General features: G+C 42.4%; 1 protein-coding gene across 1 annotated transcript; it reads left to right on the top strand.

Moving 5' to 3' along the window:
• The first annotated feature begins 1,966 nt into the window (after positions 1-1,966).
• Positions 1,967-26,615, top strand: LOC118402982 (guanylyl cyclase C-like). The gene is made up of 27 exons (XM_052478106.1): positions 1,967-2,606; positions 2,940-3,052; positions 3,274-3,341; positions 3,708-3,923; positions 4,190-4,311; positions 9,902-10,001; positions 10,226-10,340; positions 11,155-11,296; positions 11,548-11,630; positions 11,736-11,844; positions 14,038-14,119; positions 14,307-14,409; positions 14,528-14,590; positions 20,576-20,647; positions 20,961-21,065; positions 21,145-21,231; positions 21,483-21,615; positions 21,782-21,919; positions 22,158-22,246; positions 22,419-22,510; positions 22,841-22,999; positions 23,158-23,350; positions 23,467-23,641; positions 23,819-23,917; positions 24,031-24,125; positions 24,268-24,344; positions 26,080-26,615. Exons 1-27 carry the CDS (start codon positions 2,393-2,395, stop codon positions 26,300-26,302), a joined length of 3,267 nt encoding a protein of 1,088 aa, XP_052334066.1. The 5' UTR covers positions 1,967-2,392; the 3' UTR covers positions 26,303-26,615.
• Positions 26,616-27,954: the final 1,339 nt, after the last annotated feature.

The raw sequence follows: 27,954 nt of genomic DNA, 5'->3' as shown, positions 1-27,954 counted from the left end.
CAAATTATGGGGGAAAACCAGACGTGTAACTTCTTCTTTAAGAGGCTCCTCTGTCCTCCACTCGTTACCTGTATTAATGGCACCTGTTTGAACTTATCTGTATAAAAGTCACCTGTCCACAACCTCAAACAGTCACACTCCAAACTCCACTATGGCCAAGACCAAAGAGCTGTCAAAGGACACCAGAAACAAAAGTGTAGACCTGCACCAGGCTGGGACGACTGAATCTGCAATAGGTAAGCAGCTTGGTTTGAAGAAATCAACTATGGGAGCAATTATTAGGAAATGGAAGACATACAAGACCACTGATAATCTCCCTCGATCTGGGGCTCCATGCAAGATCTCACCCCGGGGGGACCTAGTGAATGACCTGCAGAGAGCTGGGACCAAAGTAACAAAGCCTACCATCAGTAACACACTACGCCGCCAGGGACTCAAATCCTGCAGTGCCAGACGTGTCCCCCTGCTTAAGCCAGTACATATCCAGGCCCGTCTGAAGTTTGCTAGAGAGCATTTGGATGATCCAGAAGAAGATTGGGAGAATGTCATATGGTCAGATGAAACCAAAATAGAACTTTTTGGTAAAAACTCAACTTGTTGTGTTTGGAGGACAAAGAATGCTGAGTTGCATCCAAAGAACACCATACCTACTGTGAAGCATGGGGGTGGAAACATCATGCTTTGCGGCTGTTTTTTCTGCAAAGGGACCAGGACGACTGCTCCGTGTAAAGGAAAGAATGAATGGGGCCATGTATCGTGAGATTTTGAGTGAAAACCTCCTTCCATCAGCAAGGGCATTGAAGATTAAACGTGGCTGGGTCATTCAGCATGACAATGATCCCAAACACACCGCCCGGGTGCAACGAAGGAGTGGCTTCGTGAGAAGCATTTCAAGGTCCTGGAGTGGCCTAGCCAGTCTCCAGATCTCAACCCCATAAGAAATCTTTGGAGGGAGTTGAAAGTCCGTGTTGCCCAGCAACAGCCCCTAAACAACACTGCTCTAGAGGAGCTCTGCATGGAGGAATGGGCCAAAATACCAGCAACAGTGTGTGAAAACCTTGTGAAGACTTACAGAAAACATTTGACCTCTGTCCTTGCCAACAAAGGGTATATAACAAAGTATTGAGAAACTTTTATTATTGACCAAATACTTATTTTCCACCATAATTTGCAAATAAATTCATTAAAAATCCTACAATGTGATTTTCTGGATTTTTCTTCTCATCAGGTCCTTTGAGATCTTATCTCGGCTGCCATTTGAAACAGATTTGATCATTTCCAGACTTTCCAATTAGAAACCACCATTTCCCCTTTCCTGTCTTACCATTTGATTAGGATTTATTAGGATCTCCATTAGCTGATGCCAATGGCAACAGCTAGTCTTACTGGGGCCCGACACATAACAAAAAAATACATTACAGGCAAAACAATTTACATACATTTAAAAACATAAACATGTAGTGTGTATGTGTGCATCTATCTGTTACACATACACTGACTTTATTTAAATAAAGGTTCAAATAAAAAATATATAAAAAGTACAGTACATGTCAGTGCATACACGCAACAAGTAGGTCACATGGGGGAGAGGCGTTGTGCCATGAGGTGTTGTTTTATTTGTTTATGAAACCAGGTTTGCTGTTCACTTGCACTATATAAGATGGAAGGGAGGTCCATACATTATTCGTAGTGAAATCTGGTGGATGCCTCATTACCCATTTGATGCTGTTGACTCCAGTCATTTTACCCTATAGGCCTACAGGCCAATGGATGTGTACTAGCCTGTGTGTATTGTCCACATGGTGGTTGTGTGATGTGAAGTGTGCAGTATGTCTGAGTATTGGTTCATACGGACCTTGAACAATGAATGGTGAGGAAGTTATTGGCAGACCAACCCATCCCTCAGACTATGTGTCGATTCCAGTTGTTCATTAACAGGTGAGTTAAGAAAGCAGGTCTGAGCGGAACAAAGCAGGTGTGTAAATCCATACATCCTTGTTTTGAAACAAAGCAGTCGATCAATGAAAGATTTCACAGTAAGTAGTTAAATGAATGAAAAACGTTTGAGACATTCAGAGTTGTAAATACATTTTTATAGGCTGTTTTTCACACACCAATTTTGGAAAAAGTACATGTGCTGAATGGAATATATATTCAGTGAGAATATTGCGATATTTGGAATACAGAATAAAAGGGATGACAAGTAACTTTTTACTTTTTGGAATTATTAGAACATTTCTGGCAAATGGATTTTACCCACAGCTCAATGTCTTGTCATTGAACATCTTCTCAACACCATTGGTACCAGAACAGGTCATCTAGACTGGGAAATCCAAAGACTCTCCTTATGAAAAATAGGAACATTCATTAGCTTATACATTAAGTCCTCAGAATGGCTCATAGAGGTTGGTGGGTGTGTGTCTGCTGGATGGTGTTGATCGCAGGCCGATGCGAGGCGATATACCCTCACTGTCTGGATGGGATCATGATGAACGTAGTTCTGCTGGATGACGACATCTCTCCCTGGAGTATGACATTTGTCCGTAGCGCTGTGGAGAGTGCAATCCAGCTCGACGCTGAACTCCCCTGTAAAAGCTGTCCAAACGGTAAATGTAATTATAATTTAAAAACTGTAAATTAATAGAGCATTTTCACAGGGCTGCTGGTTCAAGTCCCACCGTGGCTGAGCCCCCTTAATTGGTAGTGTACAATTATCACATATAGCAGACTATAAAAAACAAAATTGGTTTATAAGGATATCCTAGGCCTACATTGTGTTATAGATGTAAGGACCTTAGCCTAACCTAAATATTTTTAGCTTAATTTTTTGTGATTTAACTTATCTTATCAGCTCAGATTTGATGTTCTGCTGACTTACTATCTGTGGGTCCGTAATCTTTGTGCCACCATTATGGTGTATTGATGTTTTCTTTTCCAAGGAGTGAAGCGAAACCTGACTGCAAACTTCCTTGGGCTCGAGACTAGTTTGTACAGCAAGAAAGGCTGCAAAAGCAGCACTTGTGAAGTGGTGGAGACCTTGAAGAACCTAACTGTGAGTGTTAACCAACTCTCACACACACACACACACACACACACACACACACACACACACACACACACACACACACACACACACACACACACACACACACACACACACACACACACACACACACACACACACACACACACACACACACACACACACACACACACACACACACACACACACACACACACACACACACATAAGCTGCTTCTCCTTTGTTTCAGAAAACAGGCCAGGAGGGCTGGGTTTTGCTGGGGCCCACCTGTACCCATGCAACCTTTCAGATGGTTGAGTAAGTGTTGTGTTGCTGTGACACCCTTTCTCTTTTACTTCCTCTATATATATTGCCCACACCTTTATTCAACTTGTTTACTCTTGTAGTTACATTTTAATAACACAGTAATTTATTACATACTGTTGTGTCATTCTCCCACTCTCCCCTGTGTGTGTCTGTCTGTCTTTCTGTCTCACATACCCTCCATCCCTCTGCCCATATCCCTCTCTCTCTCTCTCTCTCTCTCTCTCTCTCTCTCTCTCTCTCTCTCTCTCTCTCTCTCTCTCTCGCTGTCTCTCTCTCTCTGTCTCCATCCCTCTTTCTTTCTCTTTCTCTCCCTCTCCCTCCCTCAATCCCTCTCTCCCTCCCCTCTCAATGTTCCAGTCAAGAGGTTGGTCTGAAGCTCCTCATGCCCATCATCTCAGCAGGCAGCTTTGCTCTGTCATGTGACTACCAAGACAACCTGACCCGCATATTGCCCCCTGCACGCAAGATCTCCACATTCTTCACAAAATTCTGGGACTTCAAAAACAATATCAAACCCAAGTGGTCCACAGCCTTCCTCTATAAGAAGCAGGAGAACACTGAGGACTGCTTCTGGTGAGTGATTTACTTGTGGGTCGCTTGTGAGACATTTGTGAGCTGTTTGTGAGTTTCCTTTGAGTTGCTTTTGAGTCACTTGTGTCCTGACTTGTCAGTTCTGTAGGTGTAATATGCTGGAAAAGGGAGAAGGTGGATATTACCTGACAAGTGATTCCGTAGGCTCATGGACGATTTGATGACTGAGAATATTTATTTGTGTATATTATATTTGCTTAGATGTGATGTTGATACTGATGTCATTGTATTTCCCCATCCCTCCTCAGGTACATCAATGCACTTGGTACAGGCTCAGCCCACTTTTCCTTACATGTCAAAAATACCCAAGTTATAACCAAAGCGGAAGACCTTAGAATGGAATTAAACTCCAAAAAGAGGACAAGCAATTGTAAGTAAACCCACATCATCTCACTCCTTTCACAAATCTGGAGGATTGGCAGATAGATAGCCCACCAGGGGGAAGGCCAGCAATGGAGTGTCCAGAACATTTTGAATGGGGTGGACAAGGTGGGGCACAGACCCAGTTTAGGGTGGCCATAACATTTGCAAGGTGGATTTTTTGTATATAATTATGATGGTTCAACGCATTAAATGCTTCAGCTTAGCGTTGGTACATTTTACAGGTCAAATAAATCATGAGTCAATTCCAAAAGTCTTGTTACAGTGTTTGCATTCAAGGTCAGGGTTTTATAAAAGGGCATTAGCATTCAGCAGTAAATTCACTTGAAAGTGCCATCACAAGTGCAAGTGACACTGTGACATTCGGGGGCTGTCTATTTTTCTAACTGGACCTTCTATGTGTGCATAGGAGCGATATCATTTTTATGGGCTTTATAGTAAAGATGGAATTTAACTGTAAATATGTATTTCATTTGAATATGTCATGAACACAACCAGTCATTATGTTTTCATCTGATTGTCAAATAAATCACTTCAAAAAGTCGGTTAAATACAGTAGGTTACCTGCGTACGTTCGTCCACTTCAAAATAAATCCAACGTCTGCACAATTTTTTTATTTAAAAAAAATTAACCTACGCCGGCGACACTGGGCTGATTGTGCGCCGCCCTATGGGACTCCCAATCACGTCCAAATGTGATACAGCCTGGAATCGAACCAGGGACTGTAGTGACACCTCTTGCACTGAGATGCAGTGCCTTGGAGCGAAATGCACTGTGCACCCGCCATTTGAATGGAAAGAGATCTCTATTATAAACACCATAAGTGTATTGACATTCAGCCTACAAAGTGGCGTCCATTCATGGATAATTTTTTTTGCTTATAAGAAAAAACAACAAAGTAGAAAATAATTTATAATTCGTGTCTATCCGTGTTTCATAATATTCCTTCAATTCGCACAAGGCTGAATCCATTTCACCAGAGAAAGCATCTGAGCGAGGCAAACAGTCTCCCTCTGTCTTATTATATGAAGCCCATGTACTTTTGAAGTCAGAAGTTTACATAAACTTAGGTTGGAGTCATTAAAACTTGTTTTTCAACCACTCCACAAATTTCTTGTTAACAAATTTTAGTTTTGGCAAGTCAAATAGGATATCTACTTTGTGCATCTTTGCTTGACATCATGGGAAAATCAAAAGATATCCGCCAAGACCCCAGATAAAGAATTGTAGACCTCCACAAGTCTGGTTCCTCTTTGGGAGCAATTTCCAAATGCCTGAAGGTACCACGTTCATCTGTACAAACAACAGTACGCAAGTATAAACACCATGGGGTCACGCAGCTGTCATACCGCTCAGGAAGGAGACGCGTTCTGTCTCCTAGAGATGAACATACCTTTGTGCGAAAAGTGCAAATTAATCCCAGAACAACAGCAAAGGACCTTGTGAAGATGCTGGAGGAGCCAGGTACAAAAGTATCTATATCCACAGTAAAACGAGTCCTATATCGACATAACCTGAAAGGCCGCTCAGCAAGGAAGAAGCCTCTGCTCCAAAACTGTTGTAAAAAAAGCTAGACTACGGTTTGCAACTGCACATGGGGACAAATATCGTACTTTTTGGAGAAATGTCCTCTGGTCTGATGAAACAAAAATAGAACTGTTTGGCCATAATGACCATCATTATGTTTGGAGGAAAAAGGGGGAGGCTTGCAGGCCTTCAACCTCTCTTTCGTGTCGTCTGAGATTCCCAAAGATTGGAAAGCAGCTGCGGTCATCCCCCTCTTCAAAGGGGGGGACACTCTTGACCCAAACTGCTACAGACCTATATCTATCCTACCATGCCTTTCTAAGGTCTTCGAAAGCCAAGTCAACAAACAGATGACCGACCATTTCGAATCTCACCATACCTTTTCTGCTATGCAATCTGGTTTCAGAGCTGGTCATGGGTGCACCTCAGCCACGCTCAAGGTCCTAAACGATATCTTAATCGATAAGAAACATTACTGTGCAGCCGTATTCATTGATCTGGCCAAGGCTTTCGACTCTGTCAACCACCACATCCTCATTGGCAGACTCGACAGCCTTGGTTTCTCAAATGATTGCCTCGCCTGGTTCACCAACTACTTCTCTGATAGAGTTCAGTGTGTCAAATCGGAGGGTCTGCTGTCCGGACCTCTGGCAGTCTCTATGGGGGTGCCACAGGGTTCAATTCTTGGACCGACTCTCTTCTCTGTATACATCAATGAGGTCGCTCTTGCTGCTGGTGAGTCCCTGATCCACCTCTACGCAGACGACACCATTCTGTATACTTCCGGCCCTTCTTTGGACACTGTGTTAACAACCCTTCAGGCAAGCTTCAATGCCATACAACTCTCCTTCCGTGGCCTCCAATTGCTCTTAAATACAAGTAAAACTCAATGCATGCTCTTCAACCGATCGCTACCTGCCTGTCCAACATCACTACTTTGGACGGTTCTGACTTAGAATACGTGGACAACTACAAATACTTAGGTGTCTGGTTAGACTGTAAACTCTCCTTCCAGACCCATATCAAACATCTCCATCCAAATTTAAATCTAGAATTGGCTTCCTATTTCGCAACAAAGCATCCTTCACTCATGCTGCCAAACATACCCTTGTAAAACTGACCATCCTACCAATCCTCGACTTTGGCGATGTCATTTACAAAATAGCCTCCAATACCCTATTCAACAAATTGGATGCAGTCTATCACAGTGCAATCCGTTTTGTCACCAAAGCCCCATATACTACCCACCATTGCGACCTGTACGCTCTCGTTGGCTGGCCCTCGCTTCATACTCGTCGCCAAACCCACTGGCTCCATGTCATCTACAAGACCCTGCTAGGTAAAGTCCCCCCTTATCTCAGCTCGCTGGTCACCATAGCATCTCCCACCTGTAGCACACGCTCCAGCAGGTATATCTCTCTAGTCACCCCCAAAACCAATTCTTTCTTTGGCCGCCTCTCCTTCCAGTTCTCTGCTGCCAATGACTGGAACGAACAACAAAAATCTCTGAAACTGGAAACACTTATCTCCCTCACTAGCTTTAAGCACCAACTGTCAGAGCATCTTACAGATTACTGCACCTGTACATAGCCCACCTATAATTTAGCCCAAACAAGTACCTCTTTCCCAACTGTATTTAATTTATTTATTTATTTTGCTCCTTTGCACACCATTATTTTAATTTCTACTTTGCACATTCTTCCATTGCAAAACTACCATTCCAGTGTTTTACTTGCTATATTGTATTTACTTTGCCACCATGGCCTTTTTTGCCTTTACCTCCCTTCTCACCTAATTTGCTCACATTGTATATAGACTTGTTTATACTGTATTATTGACTGTATGTTTGTTTTACTCCATGTGTAACTCTGTGTCGTTGTATCTGTCGAACTGCTTTGCTTTATCTTGGCCAGGTCGCAATTGTAAATGAGAACTTGTTCTCAACTTGCCTACCTGGTTAAATAAAGGTGAAATAAAAAATAAAAAAATAAAAAAAGCCGACGAACACCATCCCAACCGTGAAGTTGGGTGGCAACATCATGTTGTGGGGGTGTTTTGCTGCAGGAGGGACTGGTGCACTTCACAAAATAGATGTCATAATGAGGGAGGAAAATTAAGTGGATATATTGAAGAAACATCTCAAAACGTCAGTCAGGAAATTAAAGCTTGGTCCGAAATGGGTCTTCCAAATGGTAATGACCCCAAGCATACTTCCAAAGTTGTGGCCAAATGGCTGAAGGACAACAAAGTCAAGGTATCGGAGTGGCCATCACAAAGCCCTGATCTCAATCCAACAGAAAATTTGTGGGCAGAACTGAAAAAGAGTGTGCGAGCAAGGAGGCCTACAAACCTGACTCAGTTACACCAACTCTGTCAGGAGAAATGGGCCAAAATTCACCCAACTTATTGTGGGAAGCTTGTGGAAGGCTCCCCAAAACGTTTGACCCACGTTAAACAATTTAAAGGCAATGCTACCAAATACTAATTGAGTGTACGGAAACTTCTGACCCACTGGGAATGCGATGAAAGAAATAAAAGCTGAAATAAATCATTCACTCTACTATTATTCTGACATTTCACAGTCTTAAAATGAAGTGGTGATCCTAACTGACCTAAAATGGAATTTTTATTAGTATTAAATGTCAGGAATTGTGAAACTGAGCTTAAATGTATTTGGCTAAGGTGTATGTAAACTTCCGACTTCAACTGTATGTGGACACCTGCTCGTCGAACATCTCATTCCAAAATCATAGTCATTAATACGGAGTTGGTCTCCCTTTGCTGCTATAACAGCCTCCACTCTTATGGGAAGGCTTTCCACTAGATGTTGGAACATTACTGTGGGCACTTGCTTCCATTCAGCCACGAGCATTAGTGAGGTCGGGCACTGATGTTGGGCGATTAGGCTTGGCTCGCAGTCGTTCCAATTCATTCCTAAGGGGTCGATGGGGTTGAGGTCAGGGCTCTGTGCAAGCCAGTCAAGTTCATCCACACAGTTCTCAACAAACCATTTCTGTATGGACCTCACTTTGTGCATGGGGGCATTGTCATGCTGAAACTGCCAAGGGCCTTCCCCAAACTGTTACCACAAATTTGGAAGCACAGAATTGTATGGAATGTCATTGTATGCTGTAATGTTAAGATTTCCCTTCAGATTTCAGATTTCCCTTCACTGGAACCAAGGCACGAACCATGAAAAACAGCCCCAGACCAATATTCCTCCTCCACCAAACATTACAGTTGGCACTATGGATTCTTGCATGTAACGTTCTCCTGGCATCCGCCAATCCCAGATTCGTTCATCGGAGTGCCAGATGGTGAAGTGTGATTCATCACTCCAGAGAACGGTTGGCATTGCGCATGTGATCTTAGGCTTGCGTGTGGCTGCTCGGCCACGGTTGCAACACTCACTCAGTAGTGAGTGTTTCCACCAGAGGACAAACAATTTTTGTGTGCAATGCACTTCAGCACTCACCGGTCCCATTCTGTGAGCTTGTGTGGCCTACCACTTCGCGGCTGAGGCGTTGTTGCTCCTAGATGTTTCCACTTCACAATAACAGCAGTTACAGATGACCGGGGAAGTTCTAGCAAGGCAGAAATGTGACAAACTGACTTGTTGGAAAGGTGGCATCTTATGACGGTGCCACGTTGAAAGTCACTGAGCTCTTCAGTAAGACCGTTCTACTGCCAATGTATGTCTATTGAGTTTACATGGCTGTGTGCTAGATTTTATATACCTGTCAGCAACGAGTGTGGCTGAAATGGGTGTCCAAATCATTTTGGCCATGTAGTTTATCTGATGCTGTCTGGCCAAAAAGAATACGACTATTTTCTATACTATTTTTGTCAAGACAGCATGTCATACTATTTTTGACCAGATAACATGAGATACATGGGTTTTGTATCGCTTGCTCGGATGCTTTCTCAGGTGAGATTGATGTCAGTGTCCGTCTTAGTCAAAGTTATCAAAATATTCAGAGACCAATCAGATTTCGGGGCGCGCCATTGAAGGCCACGACTCACTCTCTCTCTCTCTCTCTCTCTCGTGCAGTGTTCATAGTGTGTGGGACTCCAGGAGATATCGTGGACCTGAAGAATGGAACTATGGAGGTTGATCCTAGTGTTGTCTTCATCCTGGTCGATCTTTACAAGTTAGTCCTCTCTCTTTCTGTCACTCTCTCTCTATCCTCATTTCTCTCTCTGCCTCTCTCTCTCTCGCTCTCTCTCTCGCTTTTTCTCCCTCCCCAGTCTTTTATTTGTGTTTGCATTTTTTCACCTGAAAAAGTTCACGAGGCTTAATACTGTAATCGCCTTGCTTGTCAGAGAGCACCAGTGTTTGCAGTGTCATTGACAATGAACCCATGACTCCCCACAGTGATAAGTACTACACCAATAAGTCCTCTATCCCTGCTATGAAGAACGTGTTGGTTCTCACCATGCCCAACACTAGGAACTATACTGTGGACACAGACCTGGGCAACAACGTGACGGTGAGACACCCTGCTGGGCTGGGGCCCTGTCTATCATTGTACTCTGAGGTTGTGTCCAAATGCCATCCTATTCCCTATGTACTGTACACACTAAAAACAAATGGTTCTATATAGTGCCAAATAAGGGTCAATTGGCTTGTAACCATAGCAGATTACGTTTTGGGGCTAAATAGTGAAATTCTTTGAAGGTTCTATAAAGAACTACTTCCAACAGTCCCGCTATGGTTACAACCCTTTCTGGGGCTACTTTATGGAGAGTGGTCCTATATAGAACCTTTCTCAATCTCAAAGGTTCATTGTAGATCTTTTTGATGAACCATACAGTTTTTTTAAATTCTGGTTAGCCATATGATATTGTTAAAATTCCATAGGTGTTATAATTGTATTAATTGACAAGTTGAATCAGGAGTTCTAGCTCTGGAACTGCTTAGGATCCCTAAGAAGAGAATTGAGAACCACTGATAGAGTCAAGTGTTCTCAATTGACACAAAGTCATACGTGAGTCTTTCACAAGACACCGTCACTGGCCATAGTCATATATAACATGTAATGGTACTACTGCCCTAAATGTTTACATTAAGAATCTCAGAAAACATCCTACAAAAAAATATTTTGCTTTTTAAATTTTTAATTTAGCTTTTAACAAAACAGATTACATAATCTGGAATGGCACTCACTCACAGTTGCACAAAAAGCAATCCATGCCCCAAAATATTATAATGAACTGCTGCCCCTACATTTGAATTATCACTAAAGGAGAAAAAAGTAATGGACTACTTTTGACCAGGGTGCAATCGATCTCCGCTCTCTCCAGATGAATGACTATATGGCAGCGTACCATGACGCAGTGCTGCTGTTTGGTCAGGTGATGAGAAAGATCTGGAGCAAGCCTGAGTCTGAGCTCAACCGCACGGAGGTAGTCAATATCAACCACTTCAGAAACATCTCATTTGACGGTAAGAGACCAGGAAACAACACATAAAGCCATGTGGTCTGGCCTGGACCACCTGTGTGTGTGTGTGTGTGTGTGTGTGTGTGTGTGTGTGTGTGTGTGTGTGTGTGTGTGTGTGTGTGTGTGTGTGTGTGTGTGTGTGTGTGTGTGTGTGTGTGTGTGTGTGTGTGTGTGTGTGTGTGTGTGTGTGCGTGTGTGTTTGTGTAGTTCTGTAGATCTGTTTAGTGTAAGCTGTGTATATGTGTTTCCATAAAGGCATCGCAGGCCACTACAAGCTGGATGACCATGGGGACAGAGACGTGAATTTTTCAGTCATTTACACCACCACTGACAACAAGGTAGGTCAGCTATCATCATTTACATTTGAGTAATTTAGCAGATGACTTACATCATTCTATCGTGTCAATTTGAATGTTTTAACACTTTCCCTGTCTCCTCCGCAGTATGAAACTTTATTTATATTCAACACTGTCTACAACTACACCAACATCGTCAACAGTAAACCATCCTTCATCTGGGGCAGACATCTCCCAAATGACATTCCAGATCAGGGTAAGGGTTAAACTAAAGCTGAGCGAAATGCACAGAAATCCATATCACGATAAATTGCCTGAATTGATGTGCACAGTTTTTTAATGATCCTTTAAACTACTACTACTAGTTTGATGGTTGTAGCCATCAATTGTACAATTAACAATCACCCATATTAGCAAAATTATTTCATTTTAAACTTCACATTTCTCTAGTATAGGCTACAGTGCATTCGGAATGTATTCAGACCCCTTGACTTTTTCAACATTTTGTTGCGTTACAGACTTATTCTAAAATTGATTCAAATAATTGTTTTCCTTATCAATCTACACACAATACCCCATAATAACAAAGCAAAAACAGGTTTTTAGAAATGTGTTAAAAATCAAAAATAGAAATACCTTATTTACAAAAGTACTCAGATCCTTTGCTATAAGACACGAAATGGAGCTCAGGTGCATCCTGTTCCATTGATCACCCTTGAGATGTTTCTACAACTTGATTGGAGTCCATCTGTGGTAAATTCAATTGATTAGACATTATTTGGAAAGGCACACAACTGACTATATAAGGTCCCACAGTTGACAGTGCATGTCCGAGCAATACCAAGCCATGAGGTCGAAGGAATTGTGCGTTGAGCTCCGAGACAGGATTGTGTCGAGGCACAGTTCTGGGGAAGGGTACCAAAAAAAGGTACCAAAATATTTCTGCAGCATGGAAGGTCCGCAAGAACACAGTGGCCTCCATCATTTTTAAATGGAAGAAGTTTGGAACCAACCAAGACTGATCCTAGAGCTGGCCACTCGGCCAAACTGAGCAATCGGGGGAGAAGGGCCTTGGTCAGGGAGGTAACCGAGAACTCGACGGTCACTCTGACAGAGCTCCAGAGTTCCTCTGTCAAGAACCTTCCAGAAGGACAACCGTCTCTTCAGCACTCCACCAATCAGGCCTTTATGGTAGAGTGGCCAGATGAAAGACATTCTTCAGTAAAAGACATGGAGTTTGCCGAAAAGCACCAAAAGGACTCTCAGACCATGAGAAACAAGATTCTCTGTGCTGATGAAACCAAGCTTGACCTCTTTGGTCTGAATGCCAACCATCGCATATGGAGGAAACCTGGCACCATCCCTACGCTGAAGCATGGTGGCGGCAGCATCATGCTGTGGTGATTTTGTTTCAGACCAGAGACTGGGAGATTGGTCAGGATCGAGGGAAAGATGAACGAAGCAAAGTACAGAGAGATCCTTGATGAAAACCTGTTCCAGAGTGCTCAGGATCTCTGACTGGGGTGAAGGTTCACCTTACAATAGGACAACAACCTAAGCACACAGCCAAGACAACACAGGAGTGTCTTCGGGACAAGTCTCTGAATGTCCTTGAGTGGCCCAGCCAGAGCCCAGACTTGAACCCGCTCGAACATCTCTAGAAATACCTGAAAATAGCTGTGCAGCGACACTCCCCATTCTAATCTGACAGAGCTTGAGAGGATTTGCAGAGAAGAATGGGAGAAACTCCCCAAATACAGGTGTGCCAAGCTTGTAGCATCATACTCAAGAACACTCTATGCTGTAATCACTGCCAAAGGTGCTTCAACAATGTACTGAGTCGGAATACTTAAGTAAATGTGATATTTCAGTGTTGTATATGTAATACAATAACAAAAATGTCTGAAATGCCGTTTTTGCTTTGTCATTATGGGGTATTGTGTGTAGATTGATGAGGGAAAAAATTATTATTCAATTTTAGAATAAGGCTGTAAAGTAACAGAATGTGGAAAACGTCAACAGGTCTGAATATATCCGAATGCACTGTACTTATAATGGACGATTTCACCAAAATGTCTGCGATAAGTGATCGGTATGGTCTGTGTCTTTCATATTCGTTTTTCATCCCAGATCTGATCGATAAGACAGATATGGGACAAGAACCAGTGTTGTGAGATCAGGGTGTCAGGTAGCGTAGGGGTTAAGAGCATTGGGTCAGCAATCAAAAGGTTGCTGTTTCAAAACCGTAAGCCAACTAGATTATTCACCAAGTTGTCTTGGGGATTCGACAGCGATCTTAAGCAAGACACTGAACCTTAAATTGCTCAATTTCAATGTCCAGTAATACCACCTAAATTACCCCCTTCCCTGCACACTCATTGAGAAATTGTATAGCTATGACGCAGTCCATTTTATTGGTCTCCTCATCATAATCATGCCCCCCCCCCAGGTTTGGGGGTGCAGAACATCGTTGTCATTGTCTTAGGTGTCACTGTGGTGGTGGTGGCTACCATCGCATTCATCTTCTACAGGTAAGGCACAAGTTAGAATCACCTCAAATCTGCCATTTTGGTGCCTGATTCCATAGAGGGTTGTTTTATCTATCATGGTATGTTCAGGGTGACCATAGAAATATAATTACTAGAACAGGAACCCCCAGTCCAATATAACTCTTTTTATGGGGGAGACCTCCTACACTGTGTTGCTATCTGTTACCAGGCAGAATAGGAGAGAGCGCCAGGTGAGGAAGAGATGGTCTCACATCCACTCTGACCTCATCACCCCGCTGGAGTATAACGAACGTAGCTTGGTCTGCCTCAAGGTCAGCAAGTTCATCAGTATGCGGCACCCCTAAGCATGTCATCATTGTGAGATCTCAAAGTTAAGTCACATTCTCTAATACGTCTTCTAACTCCCGTCTATGTCCATTTGTTTGTCAGATTGACGAAGACCACAGGACAAACAAAAGTTATATGATCCGCCAAGGACGCTATGATAAAAAGGTAACTCAAACTTATACAGGGCCTTCAGAAAGAATTCACACCCCTTGACTTTTTCCACATTTTGTGGTGTTACAGCCTGAATTTAAAGTGGACTAAATAGAGTTGTTTTTTTCACTAACCTACATACAATAACCCATAATGTGAAAGTTGAATTATGTTCTTTGACATTTTTACAAATTAATTAAAAATGGAAAGCTGAAATTTCTTGAGTCAATAAGTATTTAATCCCTTTGTTATGGCAAGCCAAAATGAGATCAGGAGTAAAAACATGTGTTTTTGTTTAAATAATCATTCAGTTTCCAAATCACAAAACAAAACAATGAATTATCCAACCAAAATGTAGAATTACATTCTTCAGTGATTCACACTGGTTCAAACACTCAAAATTATATCCCTCAATTTAACACACATCAGCACTGGCAGAATGAACATTTATTTTAACATACAATATATTTAACCTATAATTCCAGTATTAACCTTCTCATCATGATTATAATTACAGATCCATATCTCAATGCATTCTCAGCCTAAATTACTATACATTTAGCAGTGTTTAGACCTCATCAATCAAAATAAAACAATTTCAAACAAGTCTAAATCAATTACGGGCACGGTTGACCAACCCCCTCCCTTTCCCGGCACTCTTCTGGCATTTCTTCATCTTCAGATAGCTTCACAGTTCAAAGTGGATGGCCCATGACAATGTCCCAATTTCAATGTCTCACCTGAGCCCCACCACACCGCCTATTATGTCTTGTCCATTTGCCCACCAGTATAGCAGCAACATAAGAGACGTTTTGGAACGGATCTCTCTTCATGCTCACCCCACATAGATTTATGTTGCACTCCTGAAAGAAGGGCAGAGAAAAAGTAGTTGATATTGGATGCTGCACACCAGTTGCTGGCTCGGACTCAGATCCCTTGATAGAAGTGGTGCAGGACAGGGCCGTATTGAACACCATTTCTTCAGCCGGTTAGAGGGGGTTTTGAGGTCCACACCGTTTGGTCAAATGATCCCTTCCTTGCATCTAGATACTATCTCTAGTCACAATCCATAATCTCAAGGAAGGATAGATCAGAACAACAGTTTAGTTCAGTTCATTTCTGATTCAGGAAATCCAGACAAGCATTGACTGCATGACAAATGGTAACTTTTACCAATATTTTTAATACCAATTTCTAAAACAAATGTCAAAGAAAATAACATCACATTTGTTTGTTGAAACCATTTTTCCAAATTGGCTTATACTCCCCCTGACACTGTCAACCTCATCGCAGAGTCATAGGATCAGGAAATTATTCCGATCATCCAGCAGACCCAATCTGGTGAGATTTATATTGAAACAAAACAGACAAACAACAATACACTCCTTCATACATCATTCGATACATTCCTACATATTACTCAAGGTGTGTAAACTTCAATCCAAAAACCTCAGACTAGTAATTCCCCTATTTTGACACGACTCACAACGTGATCAATGTATAAAAAACAACAGCACTGCATATCAAATTATTATTATTATTTTTTTAACCTTTATTTAACTAGGCAAGTCAGTTAAGAACAAATTCTTATTTCCAATGGCGGCCTAGGAACAGTGGGTTGTTCAGGGGCAGAACGACAGATTTGTACCTTGTCAGCTCAGGGGTTTGAACTTGCAACCTTCCGGTTACTGGTCCAACGCTCTAACCACTAGGCTACCCTGCCGCCTCAATTAGAATTACTACTTGATTCAAGGAATAGAAAAATAAACCAGAGACAGGACTAACCTTCCCGTGGTCCGAATCACACATAACTATAAACTTCTCCGTAATTATCAGTATGATAAATTAACTTCAAATCCTCATCCAATGTCTCTCAGCTTTCCAGCGAGGGTGACCACACTAGAAAGTCAGGACAGAGGTCAGAGGACATTCAAACCGTTCAAATAAGTGTTTCTTTCTCTATTAGACAAATTATTTAAAAACAGTCAAACATTTCATACATTTCATATCCAAGGTCACGGTAAGTTTCTTCAGTACATTTTTTAGCAAAAATAATTCATGTGTTCATTTAAAACTCAGAAAATACAAATTTAAGAAAATTCTGTGTGTGTGACAATTTAAGAAATATTTTCTCTAACTGTGAAAAAAACAATAAAAACAAATGAAATAACATTTTGTTAGATTCTAGATTGCTAACTCTTAAGCAATCCAAACAATTCAAATTCTAAACTCTTATTTTCCAATTAACTTACTACTTACTTACCTTGTTACCTTCACTAGTCTACATCTCTGTTTCCTTTAACTCAGAAATCCCTCTACAATCTCTACTATACTCTACCTCTGTCTTTGCGTCAAATGTTACAATTTATTTTTAAAATTATAGTAAAAACAAATATAACTTCTGCTCACAGGGAGACCACTTTAATTACTATGTTACCTCTTGTTTCACTGGTTGTACTTTCCCATATGATGCCTTGTGACCCTGCTCTACCAGTTTACTAATGTGGTGATGTAATTGTTCTATCTTGAAAGGAAAACCCAGAGTTGCCTCTGCTGCAGAAAATAAGTTAATTAGAGTTACCAGCCTCAGAAATTGCAGCCCAAATAAATGCTTCACAGAGTTCAAGTGACAGACACATCTCAACATCAACTGGTCAGAGGAGACTGCGTGATTCAGGCCTTCATGGTGGAATTGCTGGAAAGAAACCATTACTAAGGGACACCAATAATAAGAAGAGACTTGCTTGGGCCAAGAAACATGAGCAATGGACATTAGACAGGTGGAATTCTGTCCTTTGTTCTGATGAGTCCAAATGTGAGATTTTTTGTTCCAATCGCCATGTCTTAGTGAGACGCAGAGTAGGTGAACGGATGACCTCCGCATGTGTGGTTCTCACCGTGAAGCATTGAGGAGGGGTGATGGTGTGGGGTGCTTTGCTGGTGACACTGTCTGTGATTTATTTAGAATTCAATTCAATTTGACCACGTAGGAGAGTGATGAAGTGCTGTATCAGATGACCTGGCCTCCACAATCAACCGACCTCAACCTAGTTGAGATGGTCTGGGATGAATTGGACCGTAGAGTAAAGGAAAAGCAGCCAACAAGAATGATTTATTTCAGCTTTTATTTCTTTCATCACATTCCCAGTTGGTCAGAAGCTTACATACACTTAATTAGTATTTGGTAGCAAATTGTATTTATTTGATTTATTTATTTAGTTCACCTTTATTTAACCAGGTAGGCTAGTTGAGAACAAGTTCTCCTTTACAACTGCGACCTGGCCGAAAAATGATTAAAAATTCCCTGTCTTAGGTCAGTTAGGATCACCACTTTATTTTAAGAATTTGAAATGTCAGAATAATAGTAGCGAGAATGATTTATTTCAGCTTTTATTTCTTTCATCACACTCCCAGTGGGTCAGAAGTTTACATACACTCAATTGGTATTTGGTAGTATTGCCTTTAAATTGTTTAACTTGGGTCAAACATTTCAGGTAGCCTTCCACATGCTTCCCACAATAAGTTGGGTGAATTTTGACCCATTCCTCCTGACAGAGCTGGTGTAACTGTGTCAGGCCTCCTTGCTCGCACACAATTTTTCATTTCTGCCCACAAATTGTCTACAGGATTGAGGTGAGGGCTTTGTGATGACCACTCCAATACCTTGTCTTTGTTGTTCTTAAGCCATTTTGCCAAAACTTTGGAAGTATGCTTGGGGTCATTGTACATTTGGAAGACCCATTTGCGACCAAGCTTAAACTTCCTGACTGATGTCTTGAGATGTTGCTTCAATATAGCCACATAATTTTCCATCCTCATGATGCCATCTATTTTGGGAAGTGCACCAGTCCCTCCTACAGCAAAGAACCTGCACAACATGATACTGCCACCCTCGTGCATCACGGTTGGGATGGTGTTCTTCGGCTTGCAAGCCTGCCCCTTTTCTGCCGAACATAACAACGGTCATTATGGCCAAACAGTTCTGTTTTTGTTTCATCAGAACAGAGAACATTTCTCCAAAAAGTAAGAACTTTGTCCCCATGTGCAGGTGCAAACCGTAGTCTGGCTTTTTTATGGCGGTTCTAGAGCAGTGGCTTCTTCCTTGCTGAGCGGCCTTTCAGGTTATGTCGATATAGGACTCGTTTTACTGTGGATATAGATACTTTTGTACCTGTTTCCTCCAGCATCTTCACAAGGTCCTTTGCTTGTTGTTCTGGGATTGATTTGCACTTCTCGCACCAAAGTACGTTCATCTCTCTTTACTGAGCGGTATGACGGTTGTGTGGTCCCATGGTGTTTATACTTGTGTACTATTGTTTGTACAGATGAACGTGGTACCTTCAGGTGTTTGACCCAGACTTGTGGATTTCTCCCAAAAAAATGCTGAGGTCTTGGCTGATTTCTTTTGATTTTCCATGATGTCAAGCAAAGAGGCACTGAGTTTGAAGGTAGGCCTTAAAATACATCCACAGGTACACCTCCCATTGACTCAAATTATGTCAATTAGCCTACCAGAAGCTTCGAAAGCCATGACATAATTTTCTGGAATTTTTTAAGCTGTTTAAAGGCACAGTCAACTTATTGTATGTAAACTTCTGACCCACTGAAATTGTGATACAGTGAATTATAAGTGAAACAATCTGTCTGTAAACAATTGTTGGAAAAATTACTTGTGTCGTGCACAAAGTAGATGTCCTAACCGACTTGCCAAAACTATAGTTTGTTAACAAGAAATTTGTGGAGTGGTTGAAAAGCGAGTTTTAATGATTCCAGCCTAAGTGTATGTAAACTCTAAATCGCATCTCTGCATGTCTGGCAGACATATCAGTGTGGATGACGGATCACCACCTCAAGCTGAACCTCGGCAAGACGGAGCTGCTCTTCCTTCCGGGGAAGGACTGCCCGTTCCATGATCTCGCCATCACGGTTGACAACTCCATTGTGTCCTCCTCCCAGAGCGCTAAGAACCTTGGCGTGATCCTGGACAACACCCTGTCGTTCTCAACTAACATCAAGGCGGTGGCCCGTTCCTGTAGGTTCATGCTCTACAACATCCGCAGAGTACGACCCTGCCTCACACAGGAAGCGGCGCAGGTCCTAATCCAGGCACTTGTCATCTCCCGTCTGGATTACTGCAACTCGCTGTTGGCTGGGCTCCCTGCCTGTGCCATTAAACCCCTACAACTCATTCAGAACGCCGCAGCCCGTCTGGTGTTCAACCTTCCCAAGTTCTCTCACGTCACCCCGCTCCTCCGCTCTCTCCACTGGCTTCCAGTTGAAGCTCGCATCCGCTACAAGACCATGGTGCTTGCCTACGGAGCTGTGAGGGGAACGGCACCTCAGTACCTCCAGGCTCTGATCAGGCCCTACACCCAAACAAGTGCACTGCGTTCATCCACCTCTGGCCTGCTCGCCTCCCTACCACTGAGGAAGTACAGTTCCCGCTCAGCCCAGTCAAAACTGTTCGCTGCTCTGGCTCCCCAATGGTGGAACAAACTCCCTCACGACGCCAGGACAGCGGAGTCAATCACCACCTTCCGGAGACACCTGAAACCCCACCTCTTTAAGGAATACCTAGGATAGGATAAAGTAATCCTTCTCCCCCCCCCCCCTTAAAAGATTTAGATGCACTATTGTAAAGTGGCTGTTCCACTGGATGTCATAAGGTGAATGCACCAATTTGTAAGTCGCTCTGGATAAGAGCGTCTGCTAAATGACTTAAATGTAAATGTAAATGTAAACTTCTGACTTCAACTCTACATACATACATATGAAGAGCCATATATACATATGTAGGTTGAAGCAACTACCACGGCTCAGTGACTGATACAGTGGTCAGGTCAGGTGTATTGTATACTCATGTTGCCCGACTCCTTCACTTTGACACTTGAAGAAGGATCTTGAGGGAGCTGGATATGGTCAGGTGTAATAAGGCTACTGCTGTTGTCACGGTGATGAAGGTCACGTTTACTGAGGCGACTGTTGTTGTCATGGTTTCAGATTGTGATCCTGAAGGAGCTGAACCACTCGGACGGGAACTTTAACAAGAGCCAGAGGATAGAGCTCAACTCGGTGAGTCACCAATTATACAGCAAGTTTGATCATGTCCGGTAGACTACTAAAGGGTAACAAGTTTGATCATGTCCGGTAGACTACTAAAGGGTATCAAATTTGATCATGTCGGGTAGACTACTAAAGGGTATCAAGTTTGATCATGTCCGGTAGACTACTAAAGGGTTTCAAGTTTGATCATGTCGGGTAGACTACTAAAGGGTATCAAGTATGCCTTTTTACATGTGTCCATGTGGTATCTTTGTTTAGTTGTTCATATTTGATTTGATTAAAACTCCTATTGCTTATTATATCCAATCTCCCTGATTTACAGCTTCTGCACATTGACTACTACAACCTGACTAAGTTCTATGGCACAGTCAAGTATGATCATGGTGTGTTTGGGGTGTTCGAGTACGGCGAGAGGGGATCTCTAAGGGTGAGAAACACAACATGCAAACACGCACGCACGCCCACACACACTTTCCCTTTGAACTTTTAACTTCTTCCTTCCTCAGTGTGTGCTGAATGACAATATTTCATACCCGGAGGAGACCTTCATGGACTGGGAGTTTAAGATCTCTGTAATGTACGACATCGCCAAGGTGAGCTAGCAACAACTCTAGTCTACACTCTGCTGTTGGTTTGTATGAGCTCAGAAAATGCCAACTCAGAGCAATTTACCGTAAGATGCTAAAACCTTAGCCAAGCTAAAACCCTATCCAAGAGTTTTTACCTTGTCAATATTGATATACATTTCCGAAGTGCTTTAATCCATTTGACAACATTGAGTCATTGAAATACAGTAGGCCTTTATTCAAAGACAAAACCTCCTCCCCTTTCTTCATCTCCGCAGGGTATGTCCTACCTCCATTCCAGTGACATCCAGGTCCATGGCCGTCTCAAGTCCACTAACTGTGTGGTGGACAACCGCATGGTGGTCAAGATCACTGACTTTGGCTGCAACACTATTCTAAACCCAGGCAGAGGTAGGAACTATTACTTCGGTAGGGCTAGACCCCTGAGGTCTGTCTGTCCTAGGATGTCTCTTTCTGTCTGATCCCTGTTCTGCCCCTTGTTTTTTTTACCTATCCTCCCCTATCCCCTCACTCTCTCTTCCTCTCCATCCTTCCCCTCCCTTTTCTCCCCCATCAGACCTGTGGACAGCTCCAGAGCACCTGCGAAGACAGGGGATCTCCCAGAAGGGAGATGTCTACAGCTTTGCCATCATCGCCCAGGAGATAGTTCTCAGGAGGAAAACCTTTTACACTGAGGCCTACTCCGACCGCACAGGTTAAACACATTCCTATATAACACCTTATATAGACATTCAGAACAGGATCATTGCATCAGCTTTGCTATACTGTAGTTACCCTTATTTAAAATGTAATCTTTGGCACTTTGAGTGGTCCTGCATTTAATTCTGGGGAAGTATCGACCCCTCCTGGTCAACTGTAGCATTGTTCAGTTGAGCTCAACATAGTGTAGCAGATTAACAAGACGCTCACACAAGTTGTTCTGTCTTCATCAGAGAAAATGGCCAGAGTGCAGTACCCTATCAAAATAACCTATTTCAGACCTGATCTGAATTTTGAGACTGCAGGAGAAAAAGAACTGGAGGTAAGATTGACATTTGCTTGTGTGTTTGTCTCTGTTTGTGTGCAACAGAGAGAAGGAGAGAGAGACAGAGATAGGGGATGGGGGGGGGGGATTACAGTACAGAGAAAGACAGATATAGAGAGTCTGTAATCCACTTTGGCTTGTACATTTATTTTATTCTGAATGCCCACAGGTGTACACGCTGATAAAGATCTGCTGGGATGAGGACCCAGAGCGAAGGCCTGACTTTAAGAAGATAGAGAGCTCACTGGGGAAGATCTTCAGGTACCAGCTACCTACTTTTATCTCTCTTTTATTGGATAGAACTAAACACTTGCCAGGACTTGGCCATTTTATCAGAAAGGTGAAGAATACATTTACAAAGATGGCAAAATGTCTCTGTAACATGACAATAAATAGAGATATAAGTAAGACCAGCATGGTTATGGTTTGCAGTGCTTCTAAATAACTAACATGTAGTTTCTGTAAAGCTGCACCCATCTCTTTCATTTAAGATACCTTTGAGAAATCCCTCACAAGGGCAGCACCTACATGTGCTGCCCTTGTTGTGTGTGTATATATGTGTGTGACTGATCCTGTTCTTTTTTTCCAAAGTAACCTGCACAACCAGGCTAATGAGAGCTACATGGACAACCTGATCCGTCGTCTACAGATGTACTCCCGGAACCTGGAGCACCTGGTGGAGGAGAGGACAACTCTGTACAAGGCTGAGAGGGACAGGGCCGACTGCCTCAACTTCATGCTGCTGCCTCGGTCAGTCGACAAACAACAACAAAAAGGAACAAATACCCGAACACAGTTCCATGTTCTTGTTTTATAAAGTGCAGTGTTTCGACCAGGTCTTTGTCAGACTGCACAACCAGAAAACCACTTTAAGACCAGCAAATGACCTCTCTCTCTCCTCTCTCCAGTCCTGTGGTACGTTCTCTGAAGGAGACAGGCATCGTGGAGCCGGAGCTGTTTGAGGAGGTGACGGTGTACTTCAGCGACATCGTGGGCTTTACCACCCTGTGCCAGTACAGCACCCCCATGGAAGTGGTGGACATGCTCAACGACATCTACAAGGGCTTCGACAGCATCCTCGACCACCACGACGTATACAAGGTTAGGGTTGAGGTTAGGGTTAAGGTTGTGGTTGATGCTATGCTTACTGTATACTACAACGTTTAGTTCAATAGTAGATGTATAGCTTCTATATCTTCCTTCTTGTCCTGTGTCAGGTGGAGACGATAGGTGATGCGTACATGGTTGCGTCGGGGTTGCCTCGGCGGAACGGGAACAGGCACGCGGTGGACATCTCCCGCATGGCCCTGGACATTCTGGCATTTATGGGGACCTTCCAGCTCAGACATCTGCCGGGACTACCTGTGTGGATCCGCATTGGGATGCACTCAGGTATCCGTAGCTCCCCAAGTCCTATCCTGAATTCATAACACGTCCTTCTCTCTCCTCGTACATATCATCAATACAAAACCTCCTTGGTCTCTGCTCTTTCCTGTAACATCCCTCTCTCTCTCTCCTCCCTCTGTCTGTCATCAATACCCCCCTTAAGTCTTACTACTTGTTCCCTAGGCCCCTGTGCAGCAGGAGTGGTGGGGATAAAGATGCCCAGATACTGCCTGTTTGGAGACACAGTCAACACTGCCTCTAGCATGGAGTCAACTGGACATCGTAAGGCTACAGGAACACTGGAAATATCCACACCAAATCTACACAAACATTTCATGTTCATATCAGCTGTCATGGCAGGTGAGTAAAATACAACTCTGTCTCTCTCCGCCCAGCCCTGAGAATCCACGTCAGTCAGCCCACCGTCAGCATCCTACAGAGGACAGACTGCAAGTTTGAGTACGAGAAGAGAGGCGAGACTTTTCTCAAGGTATGGACATGGCACATGCCGCTTTGCGCTTTGTCATGACAGAATCATACAGATTTTTTGGATGCCATTTGAACTATTTAGTACTCTTATCTACTGTGTTGAATATCATATAATATTGTGTGTGTGTATATATATATCCCAGGGTAAAGGCACAGAGTTGACCTACTGGTTGACAGGTGAAACAGGAGAGGACTACAACCTGCCAATGCCACCGACAGCGTGAGTTAACCTTCTGCTAATTTATATGCTCACCTATAACTTAGTCACGAGAATGTACATCACTAGAGCTACACGTCATCTTTAGATCTATCTATATTATTAACTTCTACATTCATTTCTTTCTTCCATTTTGTAGGGTAAACAGATATCATTAGAGCTACATATCTACAATGCATTCAGAAAGTATTCAGACCCCGTTCCTTTTTCCACATTTTGTTACGTTATAGCCTTATTCAAAAATTGATTAAATAATTTGTTTCCCTTATCAATCTACACACAATACCCGATAATGACAAAGCAAAAACAGCAAATGTATTAAAAATTAAAAACAGAAATACCATATTTACAAAAGTATTCCGACCCTTTGCTATGAGACTCGAAGTTGAGCTCAGGTGCATCTTGTTTCCCTTAAGCATTCTTGAGATGTTTCTACAACTTGATTTGAGTCCACCTGTGGTAAATTCAATTGATTGGGTATGATTGGGAAAGGCACACACCTGTCTATTTAAAGGTCCCACAGTTGACAGGGCATGTCAGAGCAAAAACTAAGCAATGAGGTCAAAGTAATTGCCCCTAGAGCTCTGAGACAGGATTGTGTCAAGGCACAGATCTGGGAAAGGGTACCAAAACATTTCTGCAGCATTGAAGTTCTCCAAGAACACAGTGGCCTCCATCATTCTTAAATGGAAGAAGTTCCTATAAGTTCCTGTAGCTGGCCACCCGGCCAAACTGAGCAATCGGGGGGAAAGGGCCTTGGTCAGGGAAATGACCAAGAACCAGATGGTTACTCTGACAGCCCTCCAGAGTTCCTCCGTGGAGATGGCAGAACATTCCAGAAGGACAGCCATCTCTGCAGCACTCCACCAATCAGGCCTTTATGGTAGAGTGGCCAGACAGAAGCCACTTCTCAGTAAAAGGCACATGACAGCCTGCTTGGAGTTTGCATAAAGGCACCTAAAGTCTCTCAGACCATGAGAAACAAGATTATCTGTTCTGATGAAACTAAGACTGGATTCTTTGGCCTGAATGTCAAGTGTCACGTCTGGAGGAAACCTGGCACCATCCCTACGGTGAAGAATAGTGGTGGCAGCATCATGCTGTGTTTTTTTTTATCAGAGGCAGGGACTGTAAGACTAGTCAGGATCAAGGGAAAGATAAACGGAGCAAAGTACAGAGAGATCTTCCAAAAGGACATCGACCCTAAGCACACAGCCAAGACAATGCTGGAGGGGCTTAAGGAAAAGTCTCTGAATGTCCTTGAGTGGTCCAGCCAGAGCCTAGACTTGAACCTGAACATCTCTGGAGAGACCTGAAAATAGATGTGCAGCGACACTCCCCATCCAACCAGACAGAGCTTGAGAGGATCTGCAGAGAAGAATGGGAGAAACTCTCCAAATACAGGTGTGCCAAGCTTGTAGCGTCATACAGAATAAGACTCAAGGCTGTAATTGCTACCAAAGGGGCTTCAACAAAGTACTGGGTAAAGGGTCTGAATACTTATGTAAATGTAATATTTCAGTTTTTATTTTTAATAAATGTGCAAAAAAACTGTTTTTGCTTTGTCATTATGGGGTATTGTGTGTAGATTGACAAGGGGAAAAAACAATTTAATCCATTTTAGAATAAGGCTGACAAGTACATTTTTTGGGAAAAAGTCAAGGGGTCTGAATACTTTCCGAATGCACTGTATGTAGATCTATATAATTAACTCCTATGTCCTTGTCCTTCCCTGCAGGGAGAACTGCCAGCGTCTGCAGCAAGATCTGGCCCAGATGATCCAGGAGTGTCTTGAGAACCGCTCGCTGGGGTCAGAGGTCATGGAGAAGAGGAATACCCTGTCCACGAGGCAGAGGGTGGGGAGGGACGGAGGGGAGCAGGGGGGAGAGGAGGAGGATAACGATGACCAGCCAGAGTACCTCCATCTGGCTACGGTCAACAACTTCAGTACTTTATTGTAGTTATTTTGACAAGGAGAAATAGGGGTATGCTGTTTTTTTGTCTATTGATGTGAAAGTTTTCTCCAAACTTTTGCATCAATCATTCTTGGTTGTCAATTGAAGATTTCGCTGAAAACTAAAGTCACATGCAGATCTTGAGTTATAATTCTGGCCTTTTGCAGGAACCACAAAGCTGTAGACCAACTAAGCACTGTACTGATATACTGGAAACCTTCCCTTCCACAACCTCAGCACTAGAAATGCTGAGAAAAAGAATACTGACCTTAGGTAGGATAGCAAAAAGTACTTACTTTTTTTGTACCTTTTAAGTGTTAAATAATTGTGTTGTCTACAATCAAATATTACAATTTTTAATCCTCATACATTTCTTCCTTTTAACTCATTGCAATATATGGGGACCATTGTTGTGATAATATTTCCCATCCTGAAAATTAAAATAATTGATGGTTTAAAAACAAATGACATTGAAACTGTATTTATTTATGTGATTATATTTGACAGTTGTAGGAATCATTCCTGTACAGCATGTTTCATTGAGCCTTTTACAGTATATTGAGGCATTACAATTCCCATGTCACTGATGTCTGAGAAGTTATGGGGGGGGATCTGTGTACATTGAAGCTTTAGTTAAAGGGGGTAGGAAGGAAGTTCTCACTCTCAATGATTTTCTACAGTGAATTATAAATGACTATGCACAATTGTCTAACACATATTTACATTGTTTAGATTCTTTAAAAAAAAAAAGAATATAGCATGACTGCTATTACTGTTATACCCATAAAAAAACATCTGTATAAAGATAATGTATTGTAAAGCAAATCAACCCTGGCTATTGTAACAGCATTAGATGCCTAATAAAAAAAATCACTTCTGATCTATTGTCCGGGAACAAGTTAATGAGATTAACTACAGTGAAACCCATATACAGTACCAGACAAAAGATGACAAACCTAACTTACTCATTCAAGGGTTTATCTTTATTTATACTATGTTCTACATTGTAGAATAATAGTGAAGACATTATAACTATGAACATATGGAATCATGTAGTAACCAAAAACATGATAAACAAATCAAAATATATTTTATATTCGAGATTCAATGTAGCCACCCTTTGCCTTGATGACAGCTTTGCACACTTTTGGCATTCTCTCAACCAACTTCATGAATTAGTTACCTATTTATTACCTATTTGGTAAAAGAACAGCTCAAATAAGCAAAGAGAAACGACAGTCCATCATTACTTTAAGACATGAAGGTCAGTCAATGCAGAACACTTCCCAAAAACCTTTAAGCGCTATGATGGAACTGGCTCTCACGAGGACCGTCATAGGAAAGGAAGACCCAGAGTTACCTCTGCTGTAGACGATAAGTTCATTAGAGTTACCAGCATCTGAAATTGCAGCCCAAATAAATGCATTACAGAGTTCAAGTAACAGACACATCTCAACATCAACTGTTCAGAGACTGTGTGAATCAGGCCTTAATGGTGGAATTTCTGGAAACCACTAACAAAGAACACCAATAAGAAGAAGTTGCTTGGGCCAAGAAACATGAACAATGGACATGAGATCGGTGGAAATATGTCTTTTGGTCTGATGAGTCCAAATTTGAGATCTTTGGTTCCAACTGCCGTGTCTTTGTGAGACGCA

This window comes from Oncorhynchus keta, chromosome 24 (assembly GCF_023373465.1).
Source record: "Oncorhynchus keta strain PuntledgeMale-10-30-2019 chromosome 24, Oket_V2, whole genome shotgun sequence".
Taxonomy (NCBI): Eukaryota; Metazoa; Chordata; class Actinopteri; order Salmoniformes; family Salmonidae; genus Oncorhynchus; species Oncorhynchus keta.
This window is presented reverse-complemented; position numbering and strand designations above follow the sequence as displayed.

Coding starts and splice junctions, on each gene's coding strand:
- LOC118402982 (XM_052478106.1), top strand. CDS start 2,393: ATGGCTCATAGAGGTTGGTGGGTGTGTGTCTGCTGGATGGTGTTGATC. Junction 21,066..21,144: donor GCGAGAGGGGATCTCTAAGG/GTGAGAAACACA, acceptor TTCCTTCCTCAG/TGTGTGCTGAATGACAATAT. Junction 24,345..26,079: donor CTGCCAATGCCACCGACAGC/GTGAGTTAACCT, acceptor CCTTCCCTGCAG/GGAGAACTGCCAGCGTCTGC.